At 42.9% G+C, this 19,111-nt stretch overlaps 1 protein-coding gene across 19 annotated transcripts in view; it reads right to left on the reverse strand.

Moving 5' to 3' along the window:
* MLIP (muscular LMNA interacting protein) overlaps window positions 1-19,111 on the reverse strand; it is a 163,461-nt gene that overhangs the window by 60,530 nt on the left and 83,820 nt on the right. For 18 of the 19 annotated variants that reach the window (XM_074991159.1, XM_074991156.1, XM_074991151.1 and 15 more), the window contains 2 exons: window positions 12,944-14,581; window positions 3,882-3,953 (listed from right to left, as the gene is read on the reverse strand). In XM_074991159.1, the coding sequence (XP_074847260.1) occupies window positions 3,882-3,953; window positions 12,944-14,581 (1,710 nt within the window). The remainder of the gene's footprint in view (window positions 1-3,881; window positions 3,954-12,943; window positions 14,582-19,111) is intronic. The other variant, XM_074991161.1, reaches the window with a different exon arrangement.

A 19,111-nucleotide genomic window follows, 5' to 3' on the forward strand; every position in this document is an offset into this window, starting at 1 on the left:
GACATACCTGCAGGTGCTAAAAATAGAAGTGTAGCCCTGGTACAACAGCTAGCTACCATGTACACCTAGTGTCTCTGAGGGGCTTGGACTTTGGGCAGCTAGACCCACCCACCCTGTACACTGCCACAGAATCGCAGCTAGAGCAACTTATGTCTCCTCAGCCGCGTCTACATGTGCATGCTACTTCGAAGTAGCAGCGCCAACTTCGAAATAGCGCCCATCACAGCTACACGTGTTGGGCGCTATTTCGAAGTTAACTTCGACGTTAGGCAGCGAGACGTTGAAGTCGCTAACCCCATGAGGGGATGGGAATAATGCCCTACTTCAACGTTCAACGTCGAAGTAGGGAACGTGTAGACGATCCGCGTCCCGCAACATCGAAATAGCGGGGTCCTCCATGGTGGCCATCAGCTGAGGGGTTGAGAGGCGCTCTCTCTCCAGCCCCTGCGGGGCTCTATGGTCACCGTGTGCAGCAGCCCTTAGCCCAGGGCTTCTGGCTGCTGCTGCTGCAGCTGGGGATCCATGCTGCATGCACAGGGTCTGCAGCCAGTTGTCGGCTCTGTGTATCTTGTGCTGTTTAGTGCAAGTGTGTCTGGGAGGGGCCCTTTAAGGGAGCGGCTTGCTGTTGAGTCCACCCTGTGACCCTGTCTGCACCTGTTCCTGGCACCCTTATTTCGATGTGTGCTACTTTGGCGTGTAGACGTTCCCTCGCAGCCCCTATTTCGATGTGGTGCTGCCCAACATCGACGTTGAATGTCGACGTTGCCAGCCCTGGAGGACGTGTAGACGCTATTCATCAAAATAGCTTATTTCGATGCCGCTACATCGAAATAAGCTATTTTGATGTAGCGTGCACGTGTAGACGTAGCCCTCGAGCTGGAAATCTTATCTCTAGTTCAATGAAAAGATATGCCCCAGGACTTTTCTCCTAAACTGGCCTGATCTCGTCAAGAATTATGGGCTTAGAAAAAGTGAATAACATAATTAAAACTAAATTCTCTTGCAACTTTACTTATAAAAACGTTAGGTTTAAACATTTAAATAATGATAGCAGGAAAAAAGATATTGGCGATAGTTATAATTACATAGGTCTAGACTGTGACTTGAGCTACAGGATCTATAGGAGTAATAACCCCCCTTAACCTGTGTGCACTACAGGACTGGGTGCCCTGGGGTTTGTAAGTGTTGGATGTGGATGCCGTTTATTCCCTCCTGGGGCTGGAAGATGGATAATATTTGTCAGTCAACTCCACTGAGCTGCTACAGGAGGATTTTGTAATTAGTTGCTGGTAAAGGCCAGAAGCAAAATTATTCTCCTCCTCTTCTGAAAATGAGGAGGAATAAAGCCCAAATTCTGCCTTAGAAAAATCTAATTTCTACGGATATGTATTCGCTTTCACCCTTTCAGGATGTACCAAGGTTACTGTTTTTGATACAAAGAGTGATAACCAAGAGCTCTTTTCTCAATGCTAATGTCATGTCAGACACCTTCATTTTCTGATGATCCTGTCATCAGTTTCTACAAACAAAATTTTATGTATGAGGAAGAAGATGCATAGACCTAGAAAACTATTATCTGCCAGCCTACAATTAATTATACTTGCCCAGGGATAACATTGTAAGCAGGACCTATGGGTATGGCTACACTGCATACTAAATCCATGCTCAGAACTAGGCTGAGCCCAAGCCCTGCTTGCATCCACACAGAAGTCAGTCTGACAGAGGTCAGCAAGAGCTCAGGACTTGAGTCCTGGGACCTTGCCAGTGGATGTGGTTCAAATGCCTATTCCCGCTATGACTTGAGTCAAAGCCCTGTCATATTATAGTGTGGATGCTCTTCAAGCCTCGGACTCAAGTGAAGGTCTGGGCAGTGTAATATTAACGCATCAACATGGCTGAGACACCTTCTGGTCAAATAATTTACAATGCAGTGTGGACACGCAAGTGAAGTCTTTGAAAAACTGAGTCTACAGGCTCAGGTTTGCAATGCAGCATAGACCTATCCTTAGTGACATAGAACTCTAAGTCCTATTTTCAAAGGTGACTTAGGCACTTATGAAAAGTTAACAGCCAAATTTTCAAAAGAATTTAGGTGCTTCAGGGTGAGATTTACAAAAATGTGTACACAGTTTAGATTCTAACTCCCACAACAATCAATGGAAATCTTTGTTCCCATTTATCAGAGGGGTAGCTGAGTTGGTCTGTATCTTCAAAAACAACAAGAGTCCTGAGGCACCTTATAGACTAACAGATATTTTGGAGCATAAGCTTTCATCGACAAAAACCTGCGTCATCAGATGCATGAGTGACTTCGATAAGGCAAGAATAATGTCAGATAAAATTTTCCAAAGATGACAGCCAGTGGTAATGAGGTTTCTAAATCACAGGGCATTTGAAATTACAACTCTCCATTCAAAATTATAGCTGTCAATAGCACCATGGCTGTCAATGGTTGTGTTGTATAAATAAGAGCTGAATAATTTGGCCTTGGTGGGGTAATCAAAATTTAGCATGAAACATTTGTCATTGTCTTCACACGTTGAAAACCTGGTAATTTGAAGCTTTCAAAAGACTATTTTAGACAGTGAGAGGCGAACTGCAATTTCCATATAAAGAAATACTTTCAATAGGGGATTTTTGTAGATTCTCAGAATAAGGAAGTTTCATGTATTTTAGAAGACACTACTGGCCCAGAATAATTTCTCTGTGTGTACATAAATACGTAGTACATATATATTAGAGTGCATCTGTCTGTACATGGTGTTTGTTCAAGAACTCCTCCTGAACAGTAAGAGCTACGACCACAAAATTTGGTGTGCAACTTCCTCTTACTCTAATTTAAACCAAGATCAGGGCTGGTTGTGCTTGGAAAGTGGGAAGTGACCATCCCCACCTGACACTGGGTACAAGAACACTGGCCTGGCCCATGGCCCCTCTGGATTTTTCTCCCTCCATGCTGGGGTCAGCAGCCCAGCTCTCCCCAACCCCTGGCCTCAACCTCAACCTGTCCAGCTGGCCATGGCGCCAGGCCCCGTGATTCATTCCAGGGCTGGGCCAAGTGTTGCAACCTGTTCCTGACTTCCCAGGCCCCTCAACCCTCTTCCCTGGAGTGGATGCTGGGCCTGGATCCAGCACCCTAACCCAAACTAGCTCCCTGCCACTTGCACTTCACCCCAGGGCTGGAACAGGCCAGAAGTCCCGGTCCAGTCCTCTGGCTCAGCCTGGTCCCAATTTCCCTGGCCCTTTCTACCTCCGTCTGCCAGAGTTTAGGCCAAGCCAGTGCCACAGCCCGGTCCCAATCTCAGCAGACCAAGCAGATAGTTGTGGTGAAACCCAGTCCCCTCAGCCCCAGGGACATGCAAGGATTGCCAGGTGCTATAGCCTGACCCAGCCTCCCCTCCCTCTGCTGGGGGTAGGTGCGTGGACCAGGAGCAAGGCCTGATCCTGAACCCAGGAACAGAGGGTTGGGCAGAAGCCATGCATTTACCCAGTGTCCCCCACCCCAGGGACAGGCAAGAGGATGCCAGGAGCCTAGGCGTGTCCTGACCCCCAACAACCCAAGGACCCGTGGCGGGACCAGGAGCTGCAGCCTGATCCCTCTCCTCTGAGGACAGGTGGGAGGTCTGGAAGCCTCGGTCCATACCACCTCCCACTCGCACCACCCAACAACAGGTGGTGGGGATTAGGAGTGGAAGAAGGACCTGAGCAATGCCAGGTACATCTGCTAGTGATGTATATAATCCTAACTAGTCAGCCACAGGGTTTTCTGCTTTGAAATATTCCCAGCATAAATGTCAGGAAAATCTTAATTATGCAATATTCTTAAGCAGAATGTGATTGAATAAAGTGAGGCAATTTCGTGTTCTTGAGCAAACACTAACCTTCTGTTCCATCAGCAAGGTGTTTGTAGGGATTGCTGCAAAATCCTTGTAGCTTGTCTTGATCTTGTATTGCTGCAAAGGGTAAACCATAAAGCAGGAATGGGAATGAAAAAAAAAAGTATAATAGAATTAAAGCTCATTCTATCAATTTCATTGACAAGTTATTGGTAACATAGCTGTTACATCTGGGTTGAGAAGGTTGTTTCTGACAGAAGAACTATTATGTACCTCACTCCATGGTGCCACTTTCAAGTTTTTATAAATATTTTTAAACAATGTTGTGATTGTAATAAGGCAGATTTTAACGAGGGAGACTCTATTGCCTGGATAGCTGCTATTCGTGCTCTGTGGGATTGGTCAACTAACTCATGTGATATTGTTTTGATCCCTATGTAGGCAACTCCAAACCCAAGAAGACCTTTCAAGCATCTCAGTGGTCACAGTTTTGTCAAGATCAGGCCTCAAAATCATGAGATTTGGTTTTAAAACATGAGTATTTTTTTAAATAATGCATTTTAGATTTTTTATTTGCCTTCTAGTTTATGAGAATTTAGGGTTCACACTTTCAAGCTTTTCCTGGCAACTATGAGAACTTATTTTTTAATGAAAACTCAGGTTTTCATATAATTACACGATTTCAGATGTACAAATGATAAATAAACACAGCTTCATGAATAAGGAGATTGTCCACTCCCACTTTTCAAGGGAGAAGCAATGACTTGGAGAATTTTCACTGCAGAAACAAGTTGCCCCTGTCAGAAAATTCAGTGCTTCGGGGTAAAATTCTGTCCTCCATTCAAGCCAATGAAAGTTTTGCCAGGATTTCACTCCAGAAGTCTAACTTCAGACAGGCTGCAAGAAGTATTTGTTGCCTGGGACATTTTCCCAAGAACATAACTTGCAGAAATCCATTGCATGGATGGAAGTCAAGCTCTCCACTCTAATAAGGAGAAAGGGAGGACAAATTGGAAGGCATGGCCATGTGGGAAAGAAAAGAGAGGTAGGGAATGAAGAAAAGGAAAATAAGGCAGGTTTTATCTGTTTAGTTGGTATGGGTAACAAGGAAGCAACATTGAGATTATTAGACAGGAAAATAGGAAGCATTGTGAAGCACTGAAAATGCATAAAAACAGCCATGTAGCACTTTAAAGACTAACAACATAATTCATTAGGTGATGAGCTTTCAGGGGGCAGACCCAGTTCTTCAGATCTGGAGATAGATCTGAAAGCTCATGAAAGCTCATCACCTAATGAATTATGTTGTTAGTCCTTAAAGTGCTACATGACTGCTGTTTTGTTTTGTTAGGACACAGATTAACACGGCTACCTCTCCGTTACTGTGAAAAACGCATCACATTCTCTACAAGCCTACATGCCTGAATGGCCATCCATGGTAGTGCAAAGGCCTCAGCAGAACACAGGGAGGGGCTACGACGCTGATTGCCAAGCGCATAGGAGACATAGAAAAAAAGGCTTGTTTAAGATAATGTACTGGCATTGTACTCTTACCCCATAACTGAGGCATTCCAGTAAAGTGTTTTAAACACGATAGCAAAACAAGAGCAAGGAAAAGATGGAGCTACAAAGGGAGACAAGAAAGCTCAATCTTTTCTGAATGCAAATACGTAACACAGCTTACCATGCTTCCTAATCTCCTACTGTTGAATTTTAATAAATATTGTGTTACCAATATTTTTCTTCCTTGCTTAATTTTTCCACCAATAACGATGATAACTAGTGATCTTTGGAAAACTTGAATTTTTGGCCAAAAATGCTAAGTGGGCTTTTGGTTTGAATGGCTTTGGTTTTGTTTTTTCAAGTGAAAAATTAAAACTTGGAGGAAAGCAGGCCACTGCCACACAGACACAAAAAAGCATGTAATTGAAAACACAGTTTTCCACAGGAAAAGAAATTATGAAAAATTTGGACCAGCCAAAATGATAACCAAAACTTGTGCTAGTGCTAGTCCATGTTCCGTGTTCATTTGTTTACAAGACAATGACAAAATTTGTACAAAGCATGACTTAAGAAGTATCACTTAAAAGCCATAATTTGCTGATCATTACTATACTGGTAAAATAAATATAACAACAGTGTGTGTAAATTTATATGATTCTACTGTGTGATGTTACTAAGATTTATTCAAAATCTGGGAAAGCTGCCATAAACAAATTCCCCAGAGACAAAATGCAAACTGACGCTTCAGCCAAGTGATAACAAAAGGAAATCGACCATCACCTGGTTAATCAGCCATTCTTTGGTAAGAAAAAAGGTGAGTGATAAATTTATATCTTGGAAAAGGAACATCTGGAGGTTCCCGTCCCCACAGACTTTGTCTTCTGATCCTAGCTAGAGGTGTTTCTCAAAGGAGAGGAGAAAGTAAAAGTATTGGGAACAAACCCCAAGCTGTTCCTCCCTTTTTCCTCTACCCCCAGCACCCACAAAATCTGAGGAACAAAGAGACAGCTTTGGACTGATGGAGGGTCCCTGCCTAAAAGGAATTTGTCCAGTAAGAATTCTGAAGCATGTGGTGAAAGAGACTTTTGCTTTGAATCAACTTACCTTGCTGAGCTATGTATTTGTGTTTTACCCTTATTTCTTGTAACCAAATTCTGACTTTGAAGTGATTATAAGAAATGGGGCATGAATTTTTTTTCTGTCAGCGATAAATTTGTTATAAATCTGGACACTTGAAGTGTTTGGAAAATTCCATGTGAAATAATAGAATCTGTGCATGTCATTTTCTGTCAATAAAATGACAAGTTGTATATGAGTTTGTGCTCTGCAGGTGCAGGAAAGTTAGACCAATGTTTATGGTGGGGGGTGCTGAGAACTGTTGAGCCAAACTGGAAACCCTATATAATGAAAACCACTTCAAACCAGGGGGTGCTGCGGGATCCCCCGCCCCACCCCTAGTTCCACTGCCTATGCAAGGCTTCCAACAGCTCTGTGGGCCCCTGCTCAATGTCAGTGTGGTGGGGAAGCTGACCCCACGATCCCAAAAGGGGCAGCCAAAGGCAACCAGTCTTCAAAGGAGCCTGGAGCAGACCACCCCCTGCCCCACCCTCCCTCCAGTCCTTAGTGCTGCCCAGAGCACATGGTGCAGCGCTCTGGCAGTGATTTAAAGAGCAGAGAGCTCTGGCCAATGCCACCACGGCAGCAGCAGCGGTGGTCAGAACCCCAGATCCTTTGAATCTCTAACCGCCCACCTGCCCCATCAGTGGGCATGAGGGTGCCATGGGGTTGGGACCTGCAGGAGCTGCAGCCTAGACCCCTCTTGACCATCAGGGAGCGAGGGGAAAGTGCACAGCTTGCATGAATTACTCCTCTGCCTCCTCCCTTCCCCAGTCAGGAGTCAGAGGAAGCCATGTACTTTCCTCTTGTCTCTAATAGTCAGGGGAAGAGCAAACAGCGTCCTGGTATGCACCACTGCAGCCGTCTTCCTCCCACAACGGTGCCCTTGTCCCCAGGGGGGCTGGGCAGTACAAGACACACGTTTCTGAGGGAAAGGCAGAGACTGGGCATTTCCTGGCATTGCTCTGCACTGTAAGTCAAGAGTGGCTGGCCACAGCACTCTTACAGCATAGCTGGGAGTGCCCTACATGCTGGAGGTTGTCTGTGGCAGACACAGAGTGGTTGCTTTCACAGAAAAGCAGTGTAAAAGGCACCTTCGGCTGAACTACTGAAGGGACACAACTATTCAAAGTCTGGATTGCAGCCCAGCTAATATCACAGGTGCCATTTCCAATAATACATTCTTTTCTTCTTTACTGACACCTCTGGCCAGCAAAACAGTATTTATGTATGTATTTACATGTGAGCACAAATAGTTGCTGTGAGGCTGTAAGACTGACAATTTATAGCAAAGATGACAATTTATAGCATTGATATTCCCAGTGCTATACAACTGCAACAATCATGTACAAAGAGTGTCATTCATGTGTTAATGGAAAAGTTATGATTTGTTAAATATGTTTATCCTCTTTATATACTACTTTGCAGTTATGAATATTAGTTATGCTCTGGTATCTTATACAAATGTTGTGTTTCTGGGAAACTACCACTGGACAAAATTTCTATTAGAGCCAGATAGCTATATGTTGATAGCCCATTACAGTCAATTCTCTCTATGGAACTGGGCCATAGAAGAAACTCATCTTGCCCACCACTTTTCCTGTGGCTGCCTCAGCCAGAATCCATCTGGACCAGTAACTTTCCAGGCACTGGTCTGTGAGCTTTGTCTGAGACAGTAAAATTACAGACACATAGCAGAGAACGTAAAAGACCCTTGGAATAGCTCCATTTTACACATTTCCTGCCATGATTCTCCGGACTGTGAATTTACAACTAAAAAGAGCTTTTGACCTGTGATCTGAAGAGCTTTCAATCTTTTGGACGTTAACAGAGAGACTTCACAAGCCCACAGTCAATGTTGTCACTGCCACAAGCCTGCTATAAAGACTTTCCAATTACTTGTAGGTGTATGTTCTGTTAACCATGATTAACTACTACTTCTTTTCTTTTACATTAAATGTTGAGTTTTAGTTACTATAGGACTAGCATCCTCATGATTATTGGGTAAGATATGAATTATATATTGTCCTGGCTAAGAGGCTGATCTCTTGGGATTTGAATAACCCTATTGTTCATTCAAATAGTTTTTAGCAACCATCAGAATCTGGATGCTGAAACAAAGGCTGGAGTGCCTAAGGAGACTGCATGTTTGACTTCTTGTTAACGAGCCTGGTGAGGCAGATGTTCACTTTTGTTACCAGCTTGGTATAAGTTAATGATAAAGCAACCACCACTTTCGGGTGATCTTGCCCCAGTTCTCAGCACTTTGTCCTGAGTTTGGCATCTTCGGCCGTGATTCACAGAGGTGCAATGTCAGTTGCACAAGGCCTTTCTTTTTGCAGGGTTGATGATGAAAGCAGTTGAACTCCTGTGACTCAGTGGGAGCTGTAAAGACTCAGCAACCCTCACAATGGGGCCATATGTTTTCGCAAGCTCTTGTTCTCACTAAACAAGAAGAGGGCAAGGTGCAAACAGAGCTACTGAGACCTGTTTCTGAAATAAAATTATCACTCACATGTGAAAGCACAGTCCAAGAACAGGTCACGCACACAGCCAAGCTATAAACACCACAAAATGTTTAACATGCATGTGATGAGACCACGTGTTAATCTGCAAGTGATTAAAATTAGGAATTAGATGGTTGGAAGATAATAATCCAGGTACTGTCTGAGAGTTGCAGGTAAAGTTGTTCCTTCCCATTCCACAGTTATTAACACCTGATGAAAGTATTTAGATTGCACAGTGAGGGCCACTATAAAAACAGAAGATAGGATTAGTATGTGGATTTTTTTTGTTTTGTTGTTTTTTTTACTAGCAGCAGGTGCTTGTGAAATTTTAAATACATATGTTTTCTATCCATTGACTTCAAGCAAGTGTAAGGCCTGATCCAAAATCCACTGGTATCAACTGGAGCCTTTCAAGGGACATCAGTTGACTTACAATCATGCCCACAGTGAAGAAGACGTACTGTGCGCACAGCGCTATATTACTCTGTCAAAGCCCTTCTAGCATATCCTGATTTACGTTCCTCTCCTCAGCTACACACGGACAGTCAACCCCTATACACCTGGTGAGATGAGAGGAGTAAGGGAGGTCGATGTGAGAAATTCTTCTGTCAACCTTGTTCAGTAGGGATGGCCAGGTAAGCCGAGTGTCGATAGGTCAATTCTAGCTACACATTGCCATAGCTAGAATTGCATATCTGCAGTCAACTTAATTTGCCCAGCGTAGACATAGCTTTAAGCAATAAAATATGTAGTTTTAAGCACATGCGTAGTTCTACAGAAGTCAAGCATTCAGCTGCTGGATAGGAAACTAACAAGTCAATGGGACCACTCACATGCTTAAGTTATGTATGGGTATATGTGTTTTGCTGAATCTTATATTTTATAATAGGAGGACAGAAGTGCCACTGGCAGGGAGGATTTAGTGATATCCAGCAAGAGACTGAACTGTTCCAGAGAGCGCAGATCAAGAGTGTATGTGTTTGCATGATTTGGCAGTTGGTAACCCTATGAAGTGAGCTTGTGGAAGCCCTGGTTATTGCAAAAGAGCATGACCAGAAGTGCAGCCAGGTGATGGCCTGCCCAAATATTGGGGGGATCACGTTCACATGGATGTAGCTTGTTTGTGTTTGGGGGCCCATTAAGTGTTCTGCCCTGGGAACCCTGAATTGCTGTCTGCAGGTCTGCTAAAACATCGCTAAAGCCTGGAGAGAGACTTTCTTTTCCCCCACTCATCCACTCAATTATTAAGCACCAAGCCTGCCTCCTCAGTTTGAGTTGAGAAATTGAGCTTATATTCTGTGTAATCTCCCAAATATTCACTTTTATAAAATATTTCCAAGTACATTTTTAAAAGTATTCTATTTCTATACCTGTATGGATCCTATAGAACCTATTACATCATACAGCTTTTTAATAGAAACAGGGACAGTGTGTGAGTGTATAAAAACTAGCATAGTACATTCCTAACAGTCAGAAAGCAAAGCAAAGCAGAGCAGACAGCTGACAGCTGAATGTTTAACCAATGTTTTGTATTAAAGTTGATATTTCCCCTCAGTAAAAATTAAAACAATTCCTATCCCCTTCTGTAGCAAATGTGTGTTACATTATTGGCAGCACAAACGGCTCAGCACCCCAACACGTAATATAATGTTAAAACACTTTTTTCTGTAAATTACATTCTGCTGATGAGAAAGCATTATCACTTTGGCTTTGTGACATCAAAATAGTTTGGATTGGGTTGTGGAAGACACATCAGCTAGCAAAATTCATCTAAATAAATTCAAAACTAGCAATGGTGCAACACCAAATCAGCAAAAGCAAGAACTCACGAGTCACAGTCCCCAAGCAAAGATTTTTTTCCATCCATGGTAGCTTAGCCACCATGTATGCACTTAAACATACAGAGTCTTATGCCATGCAGTAATAATAGTCAGCCGCTACAATCAAATTGACTGGGGACAAAGGGACCTGTGGACTCTAGGCATTCCTGAAGTTATCTCATCTCAAACCTTTCCAGAAAAGGGCGAGATTTGAGACAGGGTGGCAACCAGCACCAACAAATGAGCAAAGGCCAGCAAGTGTGTGGGGCTTTATGATCAACTCCTGAATACAGTGTCAGGAGATGCTGAACTGATATGGTTACCAACTGTTGATGAATTGATAAATGGTAAACTACATGGGAGCCCTATGATCATCTAAGGTGACTTGCAGCGTAACACAGGACACAGAATTTCACTCAGAGAGTCCTGCATGAAGCCCACACCTTATGGCTGCATTAGAGCATTTCTTTTAGGAAACCACCCAGATTTGATTTGAAGAAGTCAAGTGATTGGGAATCCACCAAGCTCCTGGGTAAGTCGGTCCAGTGGTTAATAATCAGTAAATATTACTGATAAAAATTGTGCTGTATTTCTAGTCCGAATTTGACTGGCTTGAGCTAGTTATAATTGTTACTGCTGAAGGCTGGTAGGACCCTCTATCTCATTCAGGTTGGTCAGGAAGCTCCACTATACCTGGATTGTGAATAATTCAATAAAGTATGACATCATTTCTAAGACAGTAGCTGTGCCTCACCCGTAAAAGGAGAAGTGAAGGGTAAAAAAGAAGAGAAACAAAGAAAAGTGGAGAGTTCAGAGCCATGGATGAGGAGGAAGGAAAACCATGGACTATGCTTGCATCATAATCTCTTCTTTTATGTTTTTTAGCTCTCTTTGTTCTCACATGAACATATCTGTTGCATCCTTTTTTAGACTGCCACGATCTTTCCCTTTCTCCCCTCCCCACTTCCTTTAGTAATATATGGAGATACACATTTCACAGAGCTTGAAGAGACCATAGGAGGTCATAGAGTCCAGTCCCTAGCCCTCTTGGCAGGGCCAAGCACCACCCCTGTTTTTTTAATCTATTTGCTCCAGACTCATAAATGGCTCCCTCAAGGACTGAGCTCACAACCCTGGGTCTAGCGGGTCAATACACAAACTACTGAGCTATCTCTTCCCCTTTCCCACTTTACTCTTCACATCACGCATTTTAAAAGTCAATGAGCTCTAAATCCTCTTAGAGCAATGGCATTTACAGCTTGCCCAGCCTCTGCTCATCCTTGGAGTGATGAACAATAGGAGGCACAGCTGAGTCAACAGAGTGCAGGGCAGACATATTTCCAGCCGCAAATGTAGTTGGGAATTTCTTTTTTCATAATGCAGAATTTACAAAAAGGACATAGAAGGAACAAGAATTAAGTTGGCACTTTAACTACCGAGTCAGTGGAGCTGACATAGCTACAGCGTCATAGAGAGCTAAGTGGGGCAAGGTAATATCTTTAATTGCCCCAATTTCTGTTGGTGGCAGAAACAGGCTTTCAAGTTACTCACTGTTCTTCTTCAGGATTTGGACACAGCAAAATAAGGCAAAAGGATTAGAGTGGTCTTATAGAAGAGCTGGGAGTTCAGCCAAAACTAGCAGCTCGCCCAACTGGGCATAATAGCAGCAGAGATCAACAGCAGAGTCTTCCTCTGCCTCTCGTCAGCTGATATAAAAGGGTGGGCTTCCATAGTTTTCAATGGGGAGCTACGCTGGCTTACATCTGTTGAGGATCCGCTCTATTAACTTCAACCGAATATGTTTAGTTACTAGTAATATATCCAGCAATGTTTTATCCAAGTTTTATGAAAAATTAAAGATAATCGTATCTATTGCCGAACAATGGATAACAGTCAACCACCACCAGCCTCTCCCTCCCACCTTTTGACAAAACCTTTTTGCACTACCAACTCTTGACATGACAGCTTCCAAAATGTAAAACTCGCTGCTAGCCGCATGTGGCATGATGCTTTTAAATTTACACCATTAATACAGTACAGTAAGTTTTGCTCTTTAAGAAGATTTGCCTCGTTACTTAATTGTAGTATCACCATTCAAAATGGGTACAATTTTTGTATGAAGACAAAGGTGCGTTAGAAAATAAGCATGCAATACAAGTACCTTCAGTTTCAGATTTTCGCACTGAGGAGGCTGGGAGGAAGACTTTGGTGAACTCAGCTGTCTGGAGCTGGACAATGGTGTATGCGGTGATTGGCCTGGGACAGGAGAGCTACGCGGTTCTACTAATATAGTGGGAAACTCCGCAGGTCTTGCAGCTGAGGAACAAACTCTGTATTTTGGGTGCAGTGAGGAGGAATTAAACTGTGGTGAGTGGGAATGAATATTATAAGCTGGGTGAGTAGGCAATGTAGAATTAGCAGGTGAGGAACACCAATGGGTTGACACATTTGAAGGGGTAGAGGAGACAAGATTCTGCTCCTGAGCAGACAGCTGGGATGAGCTTGCTTTTGATTTATGGGTTGGGTCCAAAAGATTTGGAGACGAGGAGGAATACTTTTCTAGGGTAGGGGAGAATGTGCCCCTTTTATTAGCAGGAGAGGACAAAGGATATGACTTACAAGTGAAAGTGGGTGAGTAGGTGTGAACTCTCTTAGACTTTTCAGGTCCTTGGGGTTTGCGGACAGGGTAAGGCAATGGTTTTGTAAGAGAAAATTCAGGGTTTGGGGAAGAAGAATGTCTTGGGACAGCAGGGGGTATTGAAGAGAATTTGGTTTGTAATAGGGGAGACACAACTGTTTTTCTATATGAAGAAATGGTGGATGACAGAGGATGTAGTGAGTCAGGAGAACGTGTTTTAGCATGAAGGTGCTTTTTAGGGGAAAGGGATCTAGCCCTAGGAGTAGAAATAGGCTTTGAGGACAAAGGCACATGAATGGGTGGGTGGGAAGATAATGAAGGCCAATGCTCCCCTTCACTTGGAGAGTTTGACCTAATAGAAAAGCTTGAGGCTGATTTTTTAGGTGTAGGGGGACTTGTTTTAAACTTTTGATCTATTGTAAGTGTTGAGGAGCATAGGGAGTTAGGCGAAAAGGTAGGGGGACAGGATGCAGGGGAGAGTGGTCTTTGCTGAGAAGGGCCTGACTTCAAAATAGCAGTTAAAAGAGAGAGTCTTGTGGGGAGGGGAGAACTAATTCCTGACTTCAGCAGACTTCCACTAGATGACATTCTGCTACAAGGCTCGGTTGCACTACATATGGTAGAGGAGGAACCGTAAAAAGGAGAGGGCAGTGTTTTAGGACTAGGTGACAATGAATGTGTTATGATTTGGACAGGCGTAGCAAAAAAGGCGCTAAATCTCTTAAAACAAGCAGAAGATACAGGCTGATCAGGTGAATCTGGCATTCCTGCTGAGTTGGAAGAACATGAAATTTGCATTGGACTCTTGTGTGGAACAGATAGTGTTGTGAATTCAGACATTTTGTCAGCATAGTTAGATGTAGAGATATTTGGCATTTGAAGGTTATTGGAGACGTGAGCCCTGGAAGAAGTGCTGTTTGACACAGAGGGGGATCTCTGGGACGTGTAAATAGGTGAACTGTGAGTAGTAGCCTGAAAACTTGTAGATGAATCTTGTATAGAAGATCTAGTTGTGGTCTGCCACTTGTTATGGGAGTCTTCCAGAGAAGAGGATTGATTCAGATTAACAGTGTCACATTCTACTTTCAGTTTAGTTGGAGAAATTAAGCAGACAGCAGGTGGTTTATGAGAAAGACGATCAGAGGTAGAAGGAGAAGTTAACTGGGGGAAAAAGAGAAAAAGTAGTGTTAAAATAGGGTGAGATTAGAGAAACTGTTAAAATCCTATACAGCTATACATGATCATGCATAAAGTGTTTATATTAGTACTATATTTTTGACTAAAAGAACAGGGGTAACTTAAATGTCAGAGATACAGCCTGATGGGCTTTTTCTTAATGAGACATGACTTAGAACAAACAATGTGTGCACATAAGTTATTTTGATGGAGATTTTGTTTTCCTGATCTAAATGTTACTATTTCTTTAGGTGCAAGGCAATTATATTTTCAATTTAAGCAAAGTCTGGAGATTTTATACTGTCAGTAAGCATACAAAGTATAGAAGTTACAGCACATCAATAGCACACATTTTATTTCATATGTGTCAGTGATCACAAGATGTTATCTTGGTGTGAGATCAGAATGTGGCCCTAAATATGTATAATATATTTAGTTCTCAAATATGTATCTGATGAAATAAAGGTGACAGAATTTGAACCTTCTGTTTTCAAGATTATCCCTTGTAATGTCATAATTACATGTGAAAGACATCTCCCTCTACTGAAAATACACAATAGTTTATATAGGACTAAGGATGGATGTCCTTAGTCAGCAGGGTTGCCAACTGCTGAACAAGACTTTTATGGACAGTACATAAAACAGTTACCAGCAACTTTCTACAGACATGTTCTTAAGTAATATAAAGATCGCTCAAAAGAACAAAAGTGAACAATGGTCATTATATATATACACACACAAACACACGCCACAATAATCTTGCCTTTCAGCTGAGCTGAAGTGATGTCACCTGTGAAACTCCAGCCCAGCTGGCAAACTGAGCTGGCAACAGACAGGAGGCTGGGAGAAGTTTGGGAGCCCTCAACATGGGCAGCAGGATCTGCAGCACTTTAGCCAGGCATATGGATGTTATCCTGCTCCTATAACAGTCTCTCCCGCCCTCAAGCCCACACTGTCTCCCCTCTGGGCCCTCCTCTCACACCAGGAAGGGGCACCCAAGAAGAGTTTGCCTGGCTGAGATACTCCACCAGTGTCCACACCACTGTGACATGTCAGTAGGGAGCCTGTGGAAGGCTGCTACACTGGGCCTGTAGTACCCTGCACCTCCCTTCTCCTGTGCCTGAGGAACCCACCTAAAGTTGCTGCTGTGCTGACTGTAGTGATGCTGAAGAAAAGTTCGAAGATGAAGGTAGAGAAAGGCAGCCCCTACCAACCCTACCAGGAAAATTTCCCTCTCTACCCCTGCCCCAGGAACTGTAGCTTCCCTTGAGCTGCCCTGTGGTGTGGGACTTGTGGAACTCATCAGCCCCACTGCAAACCCCATCTAAATGTCTTCTACAGATTTTACGGACATCCAATTTTAGCTCTTTTTTATGGACTATCCAGAAATTTACTGATAGTGGTAATCCTGTTGGGCAATGATTTTCCTGAGTAACACTTGAAGATTTACTCCATGTGGTTTAGAATTGTCTAGTAATTAATTGATATGTTGCTGGGCTTGCAATTAAAACAAAAAATAGTCTCTGCGTCATCACACACTTCAGTAATTACTACTATATTACATTTGTTTCAGACAAATAGGAAGAAGATTTGTGGTGTTCTTCAGTTCTTATAACAAAATTTGTATACACTACTCATCTCCTTTCAAATTGTAACAATTACTTCTAAATAATATCTGAGGCTGATAGAACATCTTTCATTCCAGGTGGTCCCAAGCCATTTAAAAAACATCTGGCCTGATTTTTCTCTCTCCTACTGAAGTCAATGAAACAATTGCCCCTAACTTTCAAAGAAGTAAGACTAGGTCCTTTATCTGCAATGAACACCATTTCTGTGTTCTAGTATTATTGCTGCAAGGAGTTAAATGACAAAAAATCATATTGTTTAAAACAAAGCCAGCACGTTCTAATAGTTACTGCTGTATTTCTGTGTTAAGTACAGGGAGAAACTGTGAGACTCTGCAGGAGCTATTGTTCACTTTTAAAAGGTGACTGCTTAGTGTGTAAAAAAGTCAAGTCACACTTTGATGAAATACAGTTTCATCTCAGGTGAACAGCAGCAACTGCCAACCAACAGACAGGGACAAAGAGCAGAATCTGTTGAGGAAATGTAGAAAGAGAGAACAGAAGGTACCTACAGGAAAGTGGAATTTACCTGGAATGCTAGGGCTAACACTTACTTTTTAAAAGAGAGTACATTTGGAACTCTAACCATCTGGAGCCTCATTCTCATTTGCATTAGAAATTCTTTACGCCACTCTGATTGTGTAATCAGGCCTCAAAATGCGTGTAGATCTATCTCACTCTGACTTTCATAAGTGCCAGCATCCTCACTTTAACGCCTCTCTACAGTTCCAGAACTACAGAGTGGGCCTTTGAGTAAATGAGAATCTTGTCCTAGAAATGGTTGAGTCTTAATTTTTGTGTCTTGTGCTAAAAACCTCTCCTCCTGCAGCACTGTGCTTTCACCATGATAAGAAGTTAGTTCAGTAGCAGTTTAGAAGGAAGAATGTTATCTGGTGTTCTGTGTGCTTCTTACTATTTTTATCTACTGAGCGATGGGTCTGGCATGTTACAAACATAAAACGATATGTTCCCTACTTCAAGGATCTTAACAATCTAGATGAAGCAACATTTCGCTTTCTGGTGGGTGCCTTGTCTTTTGTGTTCATGTTTATAACTGGTTCTTAAATATACACATATACATAGGGGACACACATACACACACCCACCCCCCTTTAAAAAAAGATTGCACCAAACTACTCAAAATGATTGGTGAGACCGGCAAGCTGCCTCTCCAAAGATCAAGCTTTTTGTTCTTTACTCAGGCAAAACTATTTGTCATAAGGATTCCTATGCTAGGGTACTTCTTGGGCCCTGGGTCAGGCCCCAGCATTCACCCAGGCCTCTGCTCTGCAGTATCCAGGTATGCCAATCCAGTTTCATGGGGCTTTGTCATCAGACTAAGGCTGCTTCTACACTCACCCCTCCCATCAAAGTTGGCATGGTAAGGAGGCAATTTGAAGCAGGCTAATGAGGCACTAACGTGCATATTCAGCACCTCATTAGCATAATAGCGGCCACATAACTTTTGACTTCCAGACTTCGAATTGCAGATTGACAGCGTAGATGGGGACAGCTTTGAAATAAGTGCCCCACTTGGACATTCCTTTGCTCCCCCAAAACTAGGGTGGAGTAAGGGAATGTCGAAGTGGAGCGCTTATTTCAAAGCTGCCCCCCATCTACACTGACAATCTGCAATTCGAAGTCTGCACTTTGAAATTTGCACAGCCACCATTATGCTAATGAGGTGCTGAATATGCACATCAGCACCTCATTAGCCTGCTTCAAATTGCCTCATTACCATGCCACCGCCGACAGGAGAAGGTGAGTGTAGAAGCGGCTGAAGGGAGCCCAACTGCAAAGTCCTTCCTCCATTTCCAGCAAGTTTAACTTTGAAGTAGTGTGTGTGCGTAGACACTCAGCTTCGAAGTCTGGGGCCTGGAAGGTTTGTCAACAAGAGAAGTGAAACCAAGAGGCTGTGCCCTAGTGCACAGCAATGGCAAGAAAGGGGTGAGCTGTGGCAAAAGCCAGCAGGAAGCTGTTTAAAGAGCTGACCCAGGTTGCAATAGAACAGTACCTGTATGAAATTTTAAGTTACTTTCACCCTGGTCAACAAACATACCAACAAATCACCCCATAGATAAGGCAAAACTCATCCCTCACAATGTTTCTGGAAAGCTGTGGGCCAAACTAAGGTAGCTAGTCACATAAAATGATAATTACATCCCAGGGGGATCCACAAACAATCTGTCCTTTCTTCCTTCAGGGAGGGGTCACCAGAAAGTGCTCAGAGAAGAACTTTTTGACTTTAGCCAGTGCTTGCTCTGCAAGCTGAGGATCACCTGCTCTCTTGACTCCTGTACCACTAAGCTGGTTTTCCCCTTCTAAATACTCAGACGTGCTCTTGGGCACAGTTGCTTGAGCCCACATTAGCTTTGTAATCCTGCATTGCTCAGTTTAGGATTTGTTTATCCATTGACACTTCCATTGACTTGTCATATCCAAATGAATAACTCCTCAAGTTAGGAGTCATATCCTAAGCACCTTTCTTGTTCAGTTTTACTTAGTCTCAAGGTCACATAAGAACATTGAGATCACTGGGAATTTGAGTAAAAATTAAATAAGGCATCAGGAGTTGAGCCCTAGACATCAAAAATTATTCATTTTGTTAAGCAGAGAAAGCAACTGGGTTTATTTTCTCCTAAAAACCAATGAAGGGCTGGATTTTCAAACTGGCATAGCTCTGTTGAAGTGAAGGGATTTGCAACAATGTACACCAAGGCCATGTCTACACTAGCTCCCTCCTTTCAGAAGGGGCATGGTAATGAGTGAGTTGGGAAGATACTAAGGAGGCACTGCCATGAATATGCAACACCTCATTAGCAGAATGGCAGCCGCATGCAATTTGAAAGCCAAAAACTAAAAAGGAAGAAGGGGCTTTCAAAGTCCAGGG

The sequence above is a fragment of the Carettochelys insculpta genome, chromosome 3 (genome assembly GCF_033958435.1).
Source record: "Carettochelys insculpta isolate YL-2023 chromosome 3, ASM3395843v1, whole genome shotgun sequence".
In the NCBI taxonomy this organism is placed as follows: domain Eukaryota; kingdom Metazoa; phylum Chordata; order Testudines; family Carettochelyidae; genus Carettochelys; species Carettochelys insculpta.